This window comes from Adiantum capillus-veneris, chromosome 29 (assembly GCF_014529385.1).
Source record: "Adiantum capillus-veneris isolate H3 chromosome 29, ASM1452938v2, whole genome shotgun sequence".
Taxonomy (NCBI): Eukaryota; Viridiplantae; Streptophyta; class Polypodiopsida; order Polypodiales; family Pteridaceae; genus Adiantum; species Adiantum capillus-veneris.
In genome coordinates this window covers 136325016-136340809 of record NC_140959.1, presented here as the reverse complement: position 1 = coordinate 136340809, position 15794 = coordinate 136325016, and the positions used below count along the sequence as shown (strand labels likewise).

Below are 15794 nucleotides of genomic sequence, written 5' to 3'. Positions count from 1 at the left end.
TGGCATTTCATGCAAACAGAGCGTTCACTTTCTGTTTTAGCGCCTGCCTGAATATGAGAGAGGGAGAATCTATGTAGACTCCCCCCTCCGGTTTTGTTAAAATTGTGGATACATACTAGAGTCACACATGGATGTAACCTTTTGGTCTCATAGGTCACTTTGGCCTTTTGAACACGTTAATATAACATTTCATTTCATTATCATCTCTCTCTCTCTCTCTCTCTCTCTCTCTCTCTCTCTCTCTCTCTCTCTCAATGCCTAGACTGTTTTATAGATAAATATTTTGGATTGTGGAACTAATGCTAAGATGGAGTACTGACAATTTTTACATTTATATTAGGCTTCAACAGATCAAAGTGCGTTGGATTTGGATGTCTGTAATAGATTTGCGGGCTTGGCTTTCAACATGATACAATTTGCAGGGATTTTTGTTGTTATGTCTCAAGTTGCATGGCAAATCTTTTTGCTGTTCATTCCTGTTGTGGGCCTTTCTCTATGGCTTCAGGTTGGTAAAACATTCATGTTCAACTTGAACACGCACACACAATTTTCTCAGGTAAAGATGTAATTTGCTATCGACGGTGGTCAACCTCAAAGCAAGGAAAATCTATGAAGAATTTAGTTAGGAAGGTATGAAACGTAAAAACAATAAAAACCTCATAATTCTGAAGGGAGAGGTCATCCAATGAAATAAAGTGGTTGGTGCATAGATTTTTGGAAGAATCAGATACAGCCTTCAACCACTCGATGAAACATGCAAAGAATATGAGATCTCCAAATTGGCTAAAACATCATGAATCTCACCCAAACAAAGAAAAACATGTAAGGTGATAAAGATGAATAAAGAACGTCACCTAATAAGTAGAAAAGATTCTGAAAAACACCACCTGAAAAACCAGTAGGAAGACAGAAATTTGAGAATCCAAGTCCGTGTCTGCAAAATGGGAACAATCTCAGGTGCAACTAACACTGAACACTGCAAAATTTTTCGAGCATGCAAAAGACTGGCAACAGGCAAAACACCAAGAGGACATGCACATAATAAAGACACTCTTTTCACGCTAGCTTATTTGGTCATATGGCTGAGACCACATTTTACCACCATGTGTCTTGTCTATGCATGCACGATAATGCATTACAATGCCCAATAATCCAAGTGTAATTTTTGCATTCACTTGCTTAGCAATAATGGTATACATATCAAATGGCACCCTTGACATAAAATCATACGTCAAGGTCGTAATAAAAAACTCTCATGCTTGTAGGCTGTAAGATGTTACATAGGAAGTGGACAAAACATCAGTTTATAGCAGACTAAAGAGATTGTCAACTAGAAGAATCAGTATCTCTAAGTGTCCTCTCCTCCTCCTCCTCCTCATGATGAATGGACTGCTGATTCACGTCTGCAAAGACCAGAGATTTGAAAGTACTCATGAATTTCTCCCAGGTGCCCAAAAACTTAGGGCAAAGCATGAATCTTTTTTCATACTCCTTGCATACGTGGATGTCCGCCATAGTATGGAAAATATACCAGATGTGTACGGAAAAAACTATGCTTGCGTGGGAGAGTCATCTTGGCATCTTGGTCTTGTTTAGACTTCAGATCAGCTTGCTATTCTGTAGAGATAGGATGTTCAGGTTGTGGCGAGGTAGCAGGTGGAGGTTGTAAACACGGTTGAGGATCCAACAAATTTGCTTCATTTGAGATTGAATGCAACCAAAATGCCTCTAGAATTCATAATGATGCTAGTGGGAGTGGGTTTGTCTATGTCCCAAAGGAAACAAAAGCGATTAGTATTTGCATCCAATTTAGGGGGATAGTTGAGCCGCAAGTAAGGGCAGAAAATGTTTCCAAGCGCATGGGAAATTGACGATTTCTTTCCATACATTTGTGGTGGATTAAAGTTTAGTGATTTTTGGTCAAAGCCAAAGGCAAAACATATGTCATCTTATAAGAAATTTAGCGATTCCAAAGAGCTCATTGCTGTTGTGTGCTCCCCCCCCCCCCCCCCCCCCCCCAATCTCGTGCACACTGCCTCCTTCCTGCCCGCTCACACCCTCTCCTTGTGCATGATGGCCTCAGGCCTCCATCGTGGTCGCCACCCTTTCTCTCATGCGTCTCCCCCCCCCCCTGCGGCCCCCTTTCCACCTTTCCTCCTCGCTCGCTTTTCCCATTCACGCTCCTTGCTCGCTTGCTCGCATCCTCTTCTGATTGCTGTTGCTGCCCTTTTCAGTAACGGCGCACCTTTAATCACGATTGAGCTCTTTCCTTCTTGATGTCAACAACAGGCACTGATGGAGTCTTCAACTCTACTACAATGAGTGTCATGTGCAATGGAAGTGTTTAAGGATTCGGCTCAGATCTAGTACTCTGCACAAACACAAGGTTATTTTTACCTCACTTGAAAAGAGAAACTGAACTGAACACAATGAAGGAGAGAGAGGCAGAGAGAGAGAAAAGAGACGGCACTGCATGTCGAGTCCCAACCACCCTCAAGGGCCCCCTTGCTTTGTTGCTAGAACAAGTACTTGCTTTTTATTACTTGCACAATGCTATTACAATGACCCTAGATGCCGAGATGCTGATGGTACTTGCAGATGCCTGGTACTGCTGAGATACTGATGGATACCTGCGTAGATACTTGGTACTATGAGGCTAAGATTGATCGCTGAAAACACTGATGATTCATTGAGCTGAAATCTGCAAACTGATGGCGATGAAGGCTGGAAGTTGATGATACTGATGCTGAAAAATGCTGTCCTTGTAGGGCTGAAAACGCTGGCTGAATGGTTGGAAACGCTGGCGATGAGGCAAAAACGTTGAAGAGCTGATCTGCTACTCGCGATGGCTGAGGGTGAAAACACTGAAGGGCTGAGGCTGAAAGAGGGGTCATGGATCTGGACGTGTAGGAGGGAAAACGCTGATGCTTGCTGATGGCTGAAATGCTGGTGTGCTGAAAACGCTGGGTACTGCTGGTAATGTTGTTTTGGTATTGTCTGAACCTCGGAACGACATAGACGGGATGTCTGAGGAGCGTTTCGTTGTATGCTTGAACCTCCAAACGACGCAAGCTGCGGTCTTGGGGGGCGTTTGGTTGTAAAATGCCTCTATATCTCCCGGCCCGGACCTTTTAGGTTATGCGGGAGAAGTGATGAGGGAGTCATTGAACAGCTCATGGCCCGGACGTGGATGGTTATTTGCCGGGGGAGTGTTCATCGACAACTTTATGTTTCTATGTCTTGTAACATGCATATGTGAGCATTCGCGTTGCATTGTGATGTGCCAACCACTGAATATTCCTTATTGGATGAGATACTTCTAGGAAATGAACGACGCAGGATATCAAGAGTTCTGATCTGGAATGCGACTCCTTATTGAATGAGATATTTCTAGGAAACCGACGACCCAGGATGTCAAGAGCTCCAAATGATAGTGCGATAATTTCCACGCTCCATAGGGTCTCCTGACTTGAAGATAGGTACGATTGTAGATAGGCTCCAAGTATCAAGCAAGCCCTCACACATGGCACGGTTAAACATAACTACTAGAAGCTCTGCTAGTAGATCTCTGGCATGCATTAAATGCTTAGCCACTAAGCCATCATGATCATATGCTCTCCCAGTCCTCATCCTATCAATGGCCTTCTTCACCATCTCAACGGGGCGGTGAAAAAAGCACATGTGTGTGGGCACGGATCACGGGGGTCGGGAAGGGGCTGCTGTCCAGAAACTGTGTACAGAGATGATGCGTACTGACCCTAGGTCTCTGTAGAGGTAATGGCAGGGGAGGGAGACTGCTCATGAAAGAGCCTCCATGCCTCACGCGAGTCTTGACTCAAGAATAGCTGGTATAGATCCCGCTCTAGTCGAGCCAAAAATGCCCTCTTCTTCCGCCGTACTAGGTGTCGGAAGTCAATCTGTGACTGTCTGTGTGTGATGTCCCCCAAAAGCACTTCCCTCTGAAGTCTAGCTCTAGTCTGACGTCATTCCTCATCATACCAGCTGTTCTAAGGCATGCTCCCAGAACGACGTCTCTGCTCAGGCTGTGTGTGTGGGTATGCCTCTGTTGCTGCATCATGTAATGTCTGAGTTAGTATGGTAGTAAGCTCCTCCAGAGGTCGTCCTAGCTTCTCAGTGGATAGGTGTCTGTAAATCCCGTCTATGTATACAGAATCCGTCTCCCGCGTGAAGGTGTAGCGAGTAGGGGCTGCTACCCGTGAAATGTGTGCTACATTGAACTAGAAAGAGATGGTCAGCGACACAATAGCATGATCCACTGCCACCCCCACAAGTCTGGCCCCAACTATGAGATCCTGGATACTAGAGATGAGGCTCGGCTGTGCCATGACATAATCTACCGTGCTGGCTCCATGTCTGTGTGGGAAGCATGTAAAGCCTCCCGCAGCGGGAAATCTTTGTAGGCCATTAAAGATGACCAATCCATGTGCAGTCCCCATGTCTATCAAGTGCCGTCCATACTCAAATATTGTCTCTATCCTGTGATATCCTGGATAGGCTCGTCTCTACAACATCTAGCTCTCTTAGCATCTCCTTTGAAAGAGAGAGAGAGAGAGAGAGAGAGAGAGAGAGAGAGAGAGAGAGAGGGGGATGAAATGATATATTAACATCTTTAAATGGCCAAAATGACCTATGAGACCAATCCGTTACAAACTTGTGAATCTGGTACCATGCATGAGTACCAAAAAAAAAAAGAGATACGAAAATGAATCTAGAAGTGCTACTAGCTGGAATTGTGTGGGGTACGTGTGATCTTTGACACAATGGGTGATGAACCCATCCTCATCTGTACTCTGGATGTCGAGATAGTATGGCTCGAATCCTCTGTTGTAGTCTCTTTTGATGGTGTGAAGCTCCTCTCCTTTTGTTTTTTTCGAGAAAAAGATCCTTTTATTAGTTAATAAAACTGCCCAGAGGGCTACAACCACCTCTACTAGAGAGGGCTACAACAATCACAAGGGGAGACTCTCCCAATGAAAAAAACAGCATATGTACAATGAGGGCTAAATCAAGAGATGGGGGAGGGAAAAGCCACATAGGTGGACAGTAGTGCCATCTGAGCTCACCCCGGACCATGGTGAAGAAAGGCCCAGGGCGCTAGAGTCAAAGGAACGCCTCTCTACGCTCCCGCATGCGGTCAGAGTTGCCTTGAAGTCTCTCAAACTGTCCCTTGAGAGTATGGATCAACTCCAACCAAAAATCTCGAACAGTCTCCGCCTGGTGGCACAAGGCAAGCCTCGAAGATGCAGAAGCAGCGGGCCCGCCAAATGAACCAGAGTGTCTGGCCACAAACGATGGCTAGAGACGAGCTCTTATTACACCTCACGCTCATTGCTCCACTCTAGTGGGGTAAGCTCCAAAGCAGGCTGCAATGTAGGTCGGCCCCCATGTATCACTATCATCTTGCTGGTGGAGGGTAGCTCAAACTGTAGTGCAGGGCCCATGAGAGTGGACCATGCAGCTACCCCCTAAGTGTATTGTCGTGCTGTAGAAAGAGCTGGCATCAGCCGAAGGACCCGAAGCCAAACCTGTTGTGCCATGGGGTAGTCCCACAGACAGTGACGCTGACTCTCCAAAGGATGGTCACAAGTTGCGCAAGGTGCCGGAAGGCCACTATGTACTAGCCAGCTCTCCAGTGCGGAAGGTCTATGTGCAACTAGCCACTGAAGAGTAACTCGCCGCGGCTGTCTGGCGTCCCACAAACTCGCTCAAAAGGCTAACAAGAACTCAGTTGTGAGACCCTCCTCCTGCCAATGAAGTGCTGCTCTGCAGGACGAGCCTCTCTCCGTGTTGCCAGTATGTGATGTCCCAGTCGAACAGTATACTGAAAGAAGGGGACCCCTGGATGGTCAGCTGAAGAGAAAGGTCCTTCCAAAACCACTCTCCAGGATCCCATTGCACTCGTGCCAGTGGACAACTCTCCCAAGCCCACAGGCTCCAGTGGCCTGTCTCAAGAGCTGCTGGGTGAGGATCTATGACACAAGTCCTCCCGCAGATGCCCACAACTCTGATCCTCTAAAAACAACACTCTACAACCTGTGGGGCCTCTACTGAGATTCTGTGTAATCGACCCTCGCCTTCTAAGTTGAAAAACTTGGAGGGTACAGTCTTTGAGTAAGCCCGAACTGCGATAAGGACCTTCAGTAGCGTGAAGGTCCCCATCCATCTGGGCGCTGCTCACTCGAGAGGTGTAAGCCACTCAGTTGGTACTGCCTCTGCCGTGCCCTAACCCAAGGAAGTTCTTGATCAGCCTCTCTACCTAGCTGATGCAAGAGCTCAAAAAGATCTAACAAGATGTAATGTACCACATAGTAGCCAACAACACCTGGTTGGCCACTACAACTCTGCCTGTGCCGAGCTCCAATGTTACAGCTTCTTCCTCATGGACAGGAGGAGGGGAGAAATCTGTTCCTCTGGAGAAAAGTTTAAGCCAACCTGACAGCCCAAGTATCGAACTGCAGTCCTTGGGGGGATCCATCTAAAACCCTCACCTGGCAGCCAATCAGGCTAGAAGCACTGCCAACCGAGAAAGCCACCATCTTCATCTAGTTGATCAGTGTGCCTGATGCACAACAAAATGTCTCAAGAGCCTGCTCACACCTGTGGGGGTTGGCCTCCTGGCCCTCCAAGTACAAAGCTGAGTCGTCTGCAAACTCAGCATCCAGTAGCTCATCGCCCCGAATAGGGAGCGCTAAGCCACGTAGACCAACCTGCTGTGAAACCAAAAATCTGCTCATCGCCTCAACATAGAACACAAAGAGGAGGGGGCAAGAGGGCAGCCTTGTCTGACCGGATGTGTGAGCATGAGACGGTCTTCTCTACCTCCTGCCAAAAGCACCTGACTGTGTGCACGTCTGTAGAGAGCTGACACACCTCTGATCTAAGCATCTGAGAAGCCAATCGTGCATAGAGTGCCCTCCAAAAAGTCACAGTCAACTCTATTGTAGCTCAGGGATGCGTAGCATTGTGCTCCCCCTCCTCTCTCTATCTGTCATTGTGAGATCACTGGTGCATGGTCCGAAAAAGATGTCCCAGCCAGAATGCAAACTGTCCCACCCAAGTCACAGATGTGGTCATTAACGTAGAAGCGATTTATCGGAGATAGATTCACTCCTCTCACTCTATGGTCCGAACGAGAGAAGGCCAGGCTGTCTCGGGGCCTCACAAAGCCAGAGTGTTGCCAAACATCTGAAACCCTCAAAGTCATACATAGCCTCTCCCAAGCTACCAACTCAGCTCTGTGCACAGTAGCATGGCTACCTCCAATCCTGTCAGAGGGGTCCTCCAGCATGTTGAAGTCACCCCCAATGCACCATTGCTCTGCCTGCGGCGACAGAGACTCTACAATGTGAGACCAAAACTTTGCACGTGCACTCGCCACATTGGACGCATTGATGTTCAGAAAACTCAAGAGGCAACCCCGAACCTGCATAGTAATCCACTGAGCCTTGCCAAGCACAATAATACCTCTATCCACAATGGCCTGCTGCCAGGAGTCCGCAATAGTCATGCATACCCCTCCCTGGATACCACCAGGTCCAAATGCAGCTGGCCAAAATGTCATCAATCTCTCCTCCCACAAGGCATCGCTGAAGGTCCTGACGTAATCGACCCCTCTCGCTCTGAAACTGGGGCCCACCTAATCCCTGCACGTTCCATGAGATGATCCTCATGGAGAGCGAGAGAGAACTGATGCTGTAGCAATAACTAATCGTGCTACCTTCGAGGCTGGCTTGGATGGGGAATAATTTGCATTCAAGCGTCCCCAGGATAGCTGTGACTACAAAGAGTGTCTAGCCCATGCCCAAGAAGAACAAGCCGTGCGCAGGGCAACCAACTCTATCTAGGAGTCCTCATGTATGTGTACATAGCATGACGGGCTCTGCGTATCAGAAAGAAGTGTACCACAACGTGTCTACATCTTGCCGAGTCTGGAGGTGTCACTAAGAACTTGGCCAACAGCCAGAGAGTCTGAAACAAGTCTCTAACCCCTAGGTCTCCCATATGGTGAGAGAACTTGAGGGTGTGTGCCTGGAGCCACTCCCAACACTGAGTCCAAAGTCCACTCAGGCTAGTCCTTGCCACATAGGAAAAAAGGGAAGCCAACCGCTGAGTCCAGGGCCTCTATCCCTCTAGCTACAAGGAACAATACATGAACTCTGAAACAAGTTGCCTCAAAGTCTGGTGAAGGGTCGCCGAGAAAACGTGTGAAGTTGTAGGCAAAGAAGTCCCACCGACGACAAATGTCGAAGCTCGTCAGTCCAGGAGGAACTACTGCAAAGGGAGACTTCTGCACCAGAAGGGGGTATTGCAAGAAAGGTGGTTCGTTTCTCGCCAAGCGACTTGTGGCAAAAGCGCTGCCAAGAGATCTCCTAGCAATCGAGGATGGTCCTGCCCCTTAGGTGGGCTACGGGGTAGGAGCGGGAGGAGATGTGGAAGCAGGGGGGCTAACAAGAGGAGGAGGATTGGGGGGGCGGGAAGCGGTAGAGGGGGAAGGGTGAGGTGGGGAGGAGGATGGAGCGGGGGGGGGAGGGGCGGAGGTGGGGGAGGGAGGGGTTGTTGGAGGTGAGGTTGAGGTGGAGGGTGTAGTTGGGACCTCGTCTTGCTGAAGAGGGTTGAAATGGTTCCTTGTGGGAACCTAGTGTTGCTAGCCTGAAGCCTGGGGACCACTCTGAGTGCCAGGCTGACGTGGTGGCCCCTGTCAACGCCGACCAGGAACCTACTGCTAGCCCTTCTCTGCTTGAGCCCCAGGCTCGGAGAGTGGCTTTGCCTGCGTACCCTATAACTCTGTCTGTTGCTGCTGGACAGCCCTTGGCGGCTGGGACTGAGATTGAGGAGAAGGTCGGGGTCTCCTCTGTGGACAGGCCTTCGCAAGGTGGCCCATCTGACGACAAATAAAACACTGATTTGGGAGGCCCGAATACTTCACTCTCTGACGGAACCAACCACCACTCACCCGAGGTAGTAGGATGACCTTCAGGAGAGTGTGGGTGTCCCGAACAAAAACACGTACTGTGGGAATGCCGATCGCCTTGGCAGCTACTACAGAGGCTTCCGTGCGAGGTGTCTCCAAGACAGTCCCAATCTCTGAGCCTACCCTAGAATGGAGCGGAAGGTACACCCTCCTCAGGCCGGGGAAGCAGACTGAGATGGGCAGGTCTGCCTTCTTGACAAGAACATCGATAGCTGGGTTGAAACCATGGTGCCACTGTCGAAAGTGTGCCCAAATTGAACTGCTGAGATGGCCAGGGGGCTCATTGCAATGACCTTGGATGCCATCTCGGAGTCTCAAAACTCTATCTGGTAGCAGCCAGGCCCGAGAAACTGAACATCGAGAATCTTACCCACCTTTGCTAAAAGGCGGGGTTGAAGGAGACCACGCACCTCTCCTCTGCTAGGTCGGGTGCCGATGATGTTGTAGATGACGGAGGTCGCTTGGAGGCGCTCCACCTCTGCCGCTAGGATCGCTTGCTCTGTCGGCGAGAGAGCAAGTCGGATGGTGGGCTCTACAGGGTCGGGCGAGGGGGCTTCTGGAGAGTCCCTCTGGGGCGGAGGATGAGTCTCCATCTGTGTCTACTACTGTGAGTGCGGCGGATGACAAGAACCAGACGACTTCCAAGGTGAAGCTCCTCTCCTTAGTCGTGGGCGTCTCGATTTCCCTAGCTCCAATGCTAGGTCAATGAGAGTACTGCAGATGTGAGTATGAGCTGAGCTTTGCAGTGGTGGTTGCTCCTCTATTTGTCGAGTGTTTGGTGTGAAGAAATCAATAATCTGTCTCTGGGATTGTCTCTCTCCAGATCTCCACAGTAAACTCTCTCTGTGTCTATGTAACTCAAGTAGATACAGGCCAACACATCTCTGGTCCTGATAGCTCATGACTCTAGAGAAGGGTCCGAAGCATTCTCCGAACAAGCAGTGGAAGCGACCCCGTATCTTGTAATACATTGTGCATTGACATATATAATGTGTCTCCGTCTCTGGCTCTGTATGGCATAGGCGGCATATCCTGCTAGTTGTTGGTATCCCTCTGAATCTACCAGTCTCAATCTCGAGCTGGTGTGAAGATGTTCGTATCTGACCAATGGCACACTATAACCCATGAGATAGATGTGTATCCATATAGCTGGATCGAATCACAAACCCATCCTCTGTGACCTGGAGAAGATTCTCTATATAGAAAGCCATCTTCGTGGCCAACTCCTGTGTCGGCTCTATCCATGTCCTCCTGGTGTCCAACTGGGTCAGGTCCTCGCGAATGAGTCTAGTAATCTCCATCCATGTAAGAGACAATGATGGTGCATCAAGGGAGTACTAGAAGGGAGGCAAGTTGTCTATGCTAAAGCCATGTACCTGGAAACATGATGAAATTTGTGCATACCAGCATGATGTGTCCCCCTATCTTTGGCAAATACATCAACTTTCCACGGGCATTAGAATTTGTGAAGAAGTGGAGGGCTCAATATTATGGCACCTCTTTTGTAGCAAGAGCTGAACCACCTTCAAATTACCAGAGTGGGCAGAAGTATGTAAGGCTGTGAACAGCTCGGGGACGGACCTTGAGTTGATATCAATGTGGGCAGTTTCCACAAGCAAGTGCACCACTTCTAGGGAAGGAGAGACAACTGCTGCATGAATTAATGATAGGCTAAAACCAAAGTTTTGGTTGGGGCCAGCACATGAAGGCCTGAAGGAGCGACTGCTTAATTATGTGCCTCGAAGCAGGAAAAGACGGAGCGATGATGGCTTTGCCAACTTCTGCAAAAAATGGCGAGGCCAAGCAGACAAAGCAGAAGTGGGAGGATATGCTACAAGACGTATAATGTGCTTGGACCCTCAACATCACCAACTCTATGGGCATTATCAAGACGGCCATGCAATAACTAAAATTCTATGAGAAGTACACTAATATGTCTGACCAATTTTGCAAAAATTGTAGATTCCACCTTTTAATAGTCTATGGATCTCTCTCTCTCTCAGGTATGCAGCGACAATTTGATGCATTACACAGTTTTGCAGAGAATAGTGTCTGTAAACCTTGGTAAAACCAAGGTTATGGTGTTTAACACCACACCACAGTGGATCAGGAGATCAACACCGACTCTCACATATGGTCAGGAGATTGCAGAGTATACAGATGCATACACTTACCTTGGGGTTGTCTTCACGGGGCCGAGGTTTTCTTTGGGGACAACAGCAGAGACTAGATTGACTAGAGCTTTATGTGGCCTTTGGGAGGCTTGGAGAGGATGTGTTTGCAGGTTCAGTTCCAAGAACCTCGGACAAAGTTATGACTCTTTGATGCTTTAGTAGCCTGTATGGGGTGCAGATGTTAGGAACTTCTGTAGGCCAGGATGGTTGGAGACGTATGGAGAGGCCCTTGGTATCCATGATCTTTCAACTGATCAGAGCCAAGGCCTCCGTACCCCACGCTATCATTCGAGCAGAGCTAGCTGCCCCTCCTATGGAGATTGAGGCGCTTACCAGATCAGTCTTTTTGTGCACAGCTTGTGGGATACTACTAGAGATAGATATGCTAGATTGGCCCTTGAGTCTTCCAGAGAGTTAGCTCTTTAGGGGGGCACTTCATGCTGGTATGCGCAGATGACATCATGGTTTTAGACACAAGGCTTCACCATGGACAGGCTGCCCCCTTTCCAGTACTCTCTTCAAGCACCCTCGATGTCTCTTACACGGGTGGAGATTACTAGACTCATTCGTCAGGACCTGATCCAGTTGGATACCAGGAGGACATAGATAGAGCCGCCACAGGAGTTGGGCACAAAGATGGCTTTCTATAGAGAGCATTTTCTCCACCTCACAGGAGATGGGTTTGTGATTCGACCCAGCTACATGGACACACATATGTCTCATGGTTTGCAGTGTGCCATTGGTCAGATACGCACATCCTCACATCAGCTGGAGATTGAGACTGGTAAATTCAGAGGGATACTAGCAGATAGCAGGATATGCTGCTTATGCCAGCTAGAGCCAGAGATAGAGCTACATAACGTATGTCATTGCACAATGTACTATGAGATACGGGGCCGTTTCCATTGCTTATTCAGAGAGGGTTTCGGTCCTTTCTCTAGGGTCGGGAGTTATGAGGATCACAGATGTCTTGGGCTATATCTACTTGACTTACACAGATATAGAGACACTTTACTGGGGAGAGCTAGAGAGAGACAGTCCCAGAGATAGATTACAGATTTCTTTTCAGTAGATATGGGACAGTCAGAGGAGCAGCCATCACTGCAGAGCTCGGACCACACTCATTCGACCACTACCGGCACTCTCATCGACCGAGCACTGGAGCTGAGGAGATCTAGACGGCCACGATTGAGGAGAGGGGCTACACAACATCGACGAAGACTACATCAGAGGATTCGAGCCATACTCTCTCGACATCCAGAGTGCAGGATGGATTCTAGTAGTAGTATCTTTGTTCGAATTCACTATTTTGTAACAGATTGCTCTCATAGGTCATTTTGGCCGTTTGAAGACATTTACATAACTTTCTCTCTCTCTCTCTCTCTCTCTCTCTCTCTCTCTCTCTCTCTCTCTCTCTCTCTCTCTCTCTCTCTAGAAAGCTATTTGGGCGCCGGTGGTAGCCCTAGGAGGCCTTCAAGCGACAAGCAGGCTCTTTTTCGCGAGAAGTCGCAGGAGCACAGAGAGCAAGCAAGAGCATGGCTCCTCTCTCTCTCTCTCTCTCTCTCTCTCTCTCTCTCTCTCTCTCTCTCTCTCTCTCTCTGTGGGACAGGCTACCTCCTTTTCAGTACTCTCTACAGGCACCTTGATGTCTCTGACATTGGTGGAGATTACTAGACTCATTCGTTAGGATCTGATCCAGCTAGACACGAGGAGGACATGGATAGAGCCGGTACAGGAGTTGGGCACGAAGATGGCTTTCTATAGAGAGCGTCTTCTCCATCTCACAGGGGATGGGTTTGTGATTCGACCTAGCTATATGGACACACATGTTTCTCATGGTTTGTGTTGTGCCATTGGCTAAATACGCACATCCTCACATCAGCTCAAGATTGAGACTGGCAGATTCAGAGGGATACCAGCAGATAGCAAGATATGCCGCTTATGTCATCTAGAGCCAGAGACAGAGTTACATTACATATGTCATTGCACAGTTTACTATGAGATACAAGGCCGTTTTCATTTTCTATTTAGAGAGGGTGGTTTTGTGCCTCTATCTAGGGTCATGAGTTATGAGGATCAGAGATGTCTTGAGTTACACAGGCATAGAGACACTTTACCGAGGAGAGCTAGAGAGAGATAGTCCCAGAGATAGATTACAGATTTCTTTACACTAGATATTGGACACCCAGAGGAGCAGCCACCATTGCAGAGCTATGCCCGCACTCATACTACCACTACTGGCATTCTCATAGACCGAGCATTGGAGCTAGGGAGATCTAGAAAACCACGATTGAGGAGAGGAGCTACAGAGTATCGACGAAGACTACAGCAGAGGATACGAGCCATACTTTCTCGACGTCTAGATTGCAAATGAGGATGGATATCTACCATATCTCCCCCCCCCCCCCCCCCCTCTCATTGTACTAGACATTGTAGTGGGCACCTTTTGTATTAGCTGGCACATCCATACAGTCTCAGCTTGTAGTAGTTGTATTTTTTGTTTCATTTGTTTTTGATTTCGGACATGGTATCAGATTCACTATGTTGTAACAACTTGGCCTCATAGGTCATTTTGGCCTTTTGAAGAAGTTAATATATTATTTCATTTCATTTCTCTCTCTCTCTCTCTCTCTCTCTCTCTCTCTCTCTCTCTCTCTCTCTCTCTCTCTCTCTCGGCTAAGCAGAGGGAGCTTGGGTGGCATGTGGAGAGGGATGAGCAAGTATGTCCGACGAATAGGGGGCACGCATGGATGAGGTGACGGAGGTGGAGGGGGAGGCAGGCGCACAGGTCTCCATTGGAGCTTGCTGCCAAGGGTATTGACCTGGGTGTCTATCTCTCTCCGCCGATATGCTCTCTCTCTCACCAGATCAATATCCTTTATGCACAGTTTATGGGACCTCCCTAGAGACAGATATGCTTGGCCAGCCCTTGAGTCCTCTAGAAGCTAGCATTGCAGGGTGATACAACATGTTGGTATGGGCAGATGACATCATGGTTTCAATTACATGGGTTCAGCATGGACAGATTGCCCCCGTTCCAGTACTCCTTGGGGATGCACCTTCTCTATCTATCACACGGATAGAGATCGCTTGACTCATACGTCAGGATCTGATTCAACTAGATACTAGGAGCAGTCGATACAGGAGTTGGCCACGAAGATGGCTTTCTATAGAGAGCATCTTCTCCAACTCACGGAGGACGGATTTGTGACGAGGCCTGGATACATGGATACACACTTATCTCATGGGATATGGTGTGCTATTGGCCAGATACGCACATTCTCACATTAGCTTCAGATCGAGACTGGTAGATTTCGAGGAGTACCAGCAGAGGATAGGATATGTCATTTATGTCATATTGAGCCAGAGAGAGAGTTGCACTACATATGCCACTGCCCTGTGTACTACGAGATCCGTGGCCACTTTCACTGCTTTTTCAGAGAGGGTTTCGGACCGCTTTCTATAGTCATGAGATACCTAGACCAGAAATGCCTAGGCCTGTTTTTACTCGAGCTGCACAAACACATGGAGAGCTTGCTAAGGACATCAGGGGAGAGCCAGTCTCAGAGGCAGATCACAGATTTCTTTACACCAGACAATGAGATGCCAGAGGAGTACTCACCACAGCAGAGCTCAGCTTCAGATCACACGCACACCAGAGGTATGTTGATCGATCGGACGATTGAGTTAGGGAGATCTAGACAACCACGATCACGGGGGGCTTCACAGTACTGGAGGAGGATGCAGCAGAGGATCCGGATCACCCTAGCTTGACATGCGAGGTGCCCAGTCAGAGTATTGACTATGGAGGATATTGACGAGATTTGCCACAGACCGATAAGGGATTTCCCCTGACCCCCCCCCCCCCCCCAACCCCTTGTAGCAGGCTACAGTCACTTTCACAGGACACACAATTAGTACAGTTGGTCTAGGCTGGTTCACACTGGACACTCTCTGGGTTGGGCTAGGCAGTGACACGTGGCAGCAGAGATACGGACTGGTCTAGTGGACATCATGGCCAGGTCACCACCTCCACTCAGCTTGGAGATAGACTTAGATGGCTGACATTTATGAGCCGTTGGTGGCTCTTTATGGTGGTACATGTGAGTAGTAGTTGTTGGGTCAGTATCACTTTTTCTTCATATCTGGTCCAGCGTCGTAGTCTAGAGTATAGAGTCCATACACACAACACGTCTTCACCATCCCTGCACATCTGAGCCTCGACACCCCATTATACCTATGAGTCCTGGGCTGGAGCTGTGTGTGTTGCCACGCTAGAGTCTGTATCAGTTCTTTGACATAGTCGAGTCATATGTTGTGGTCTGCTGCAGTTGTGTCTCTGTGAGCTCAGTTGTTGTCTATTGTTCCTTTGTTTCCAGTCTGTTTTGAGTGAGATTATCACGCACATTGCATTGAGGAGCACTAACTGTAGAGAGCACGACACACTATCCGCGCTACAGGCGCTCTCATTTTGGCGATCACGGTGGGACCTCAACTGAAGTCTCACTCTCTGTTGTGCCTGTTGGTCTAGTCCTCTCTCGCCCTTGGTCCAACTCGTCTGGTCCTCTCTCGCCCTGGTCCAACCAACTCTCGTCCTGGTCTAGGCCCTTGTCCTTGGTCTAGTCCTT

At 48.6% G+C, this 15794-nt stretch overlaps 1 protein-coding gene across 4 annotated transcripts in view; it reads left to right on the top strand.

Moving 5' to 3' along the window:
* LOC147419958 (putative ABC transporter C family member 15) overlaps positions 1-15794 on the top strand; it is a 222328-nt gene that overhangs the window by 169487 nt on the left and 37047 nt on the right. For all 4 annotated transcript variants that reach the window (XM_086505528.1, XM_086505527.1, XM_086505529.1 and 1 more), the window contains one exon: positions 341-505. In XM_086505528.1, the coding sequence (XP_086361654.1) occupies positions 341-505 (165 nt within the window). The remainder of the gene's footprint in view (positions 1-340; positions 506-15794) is intronic.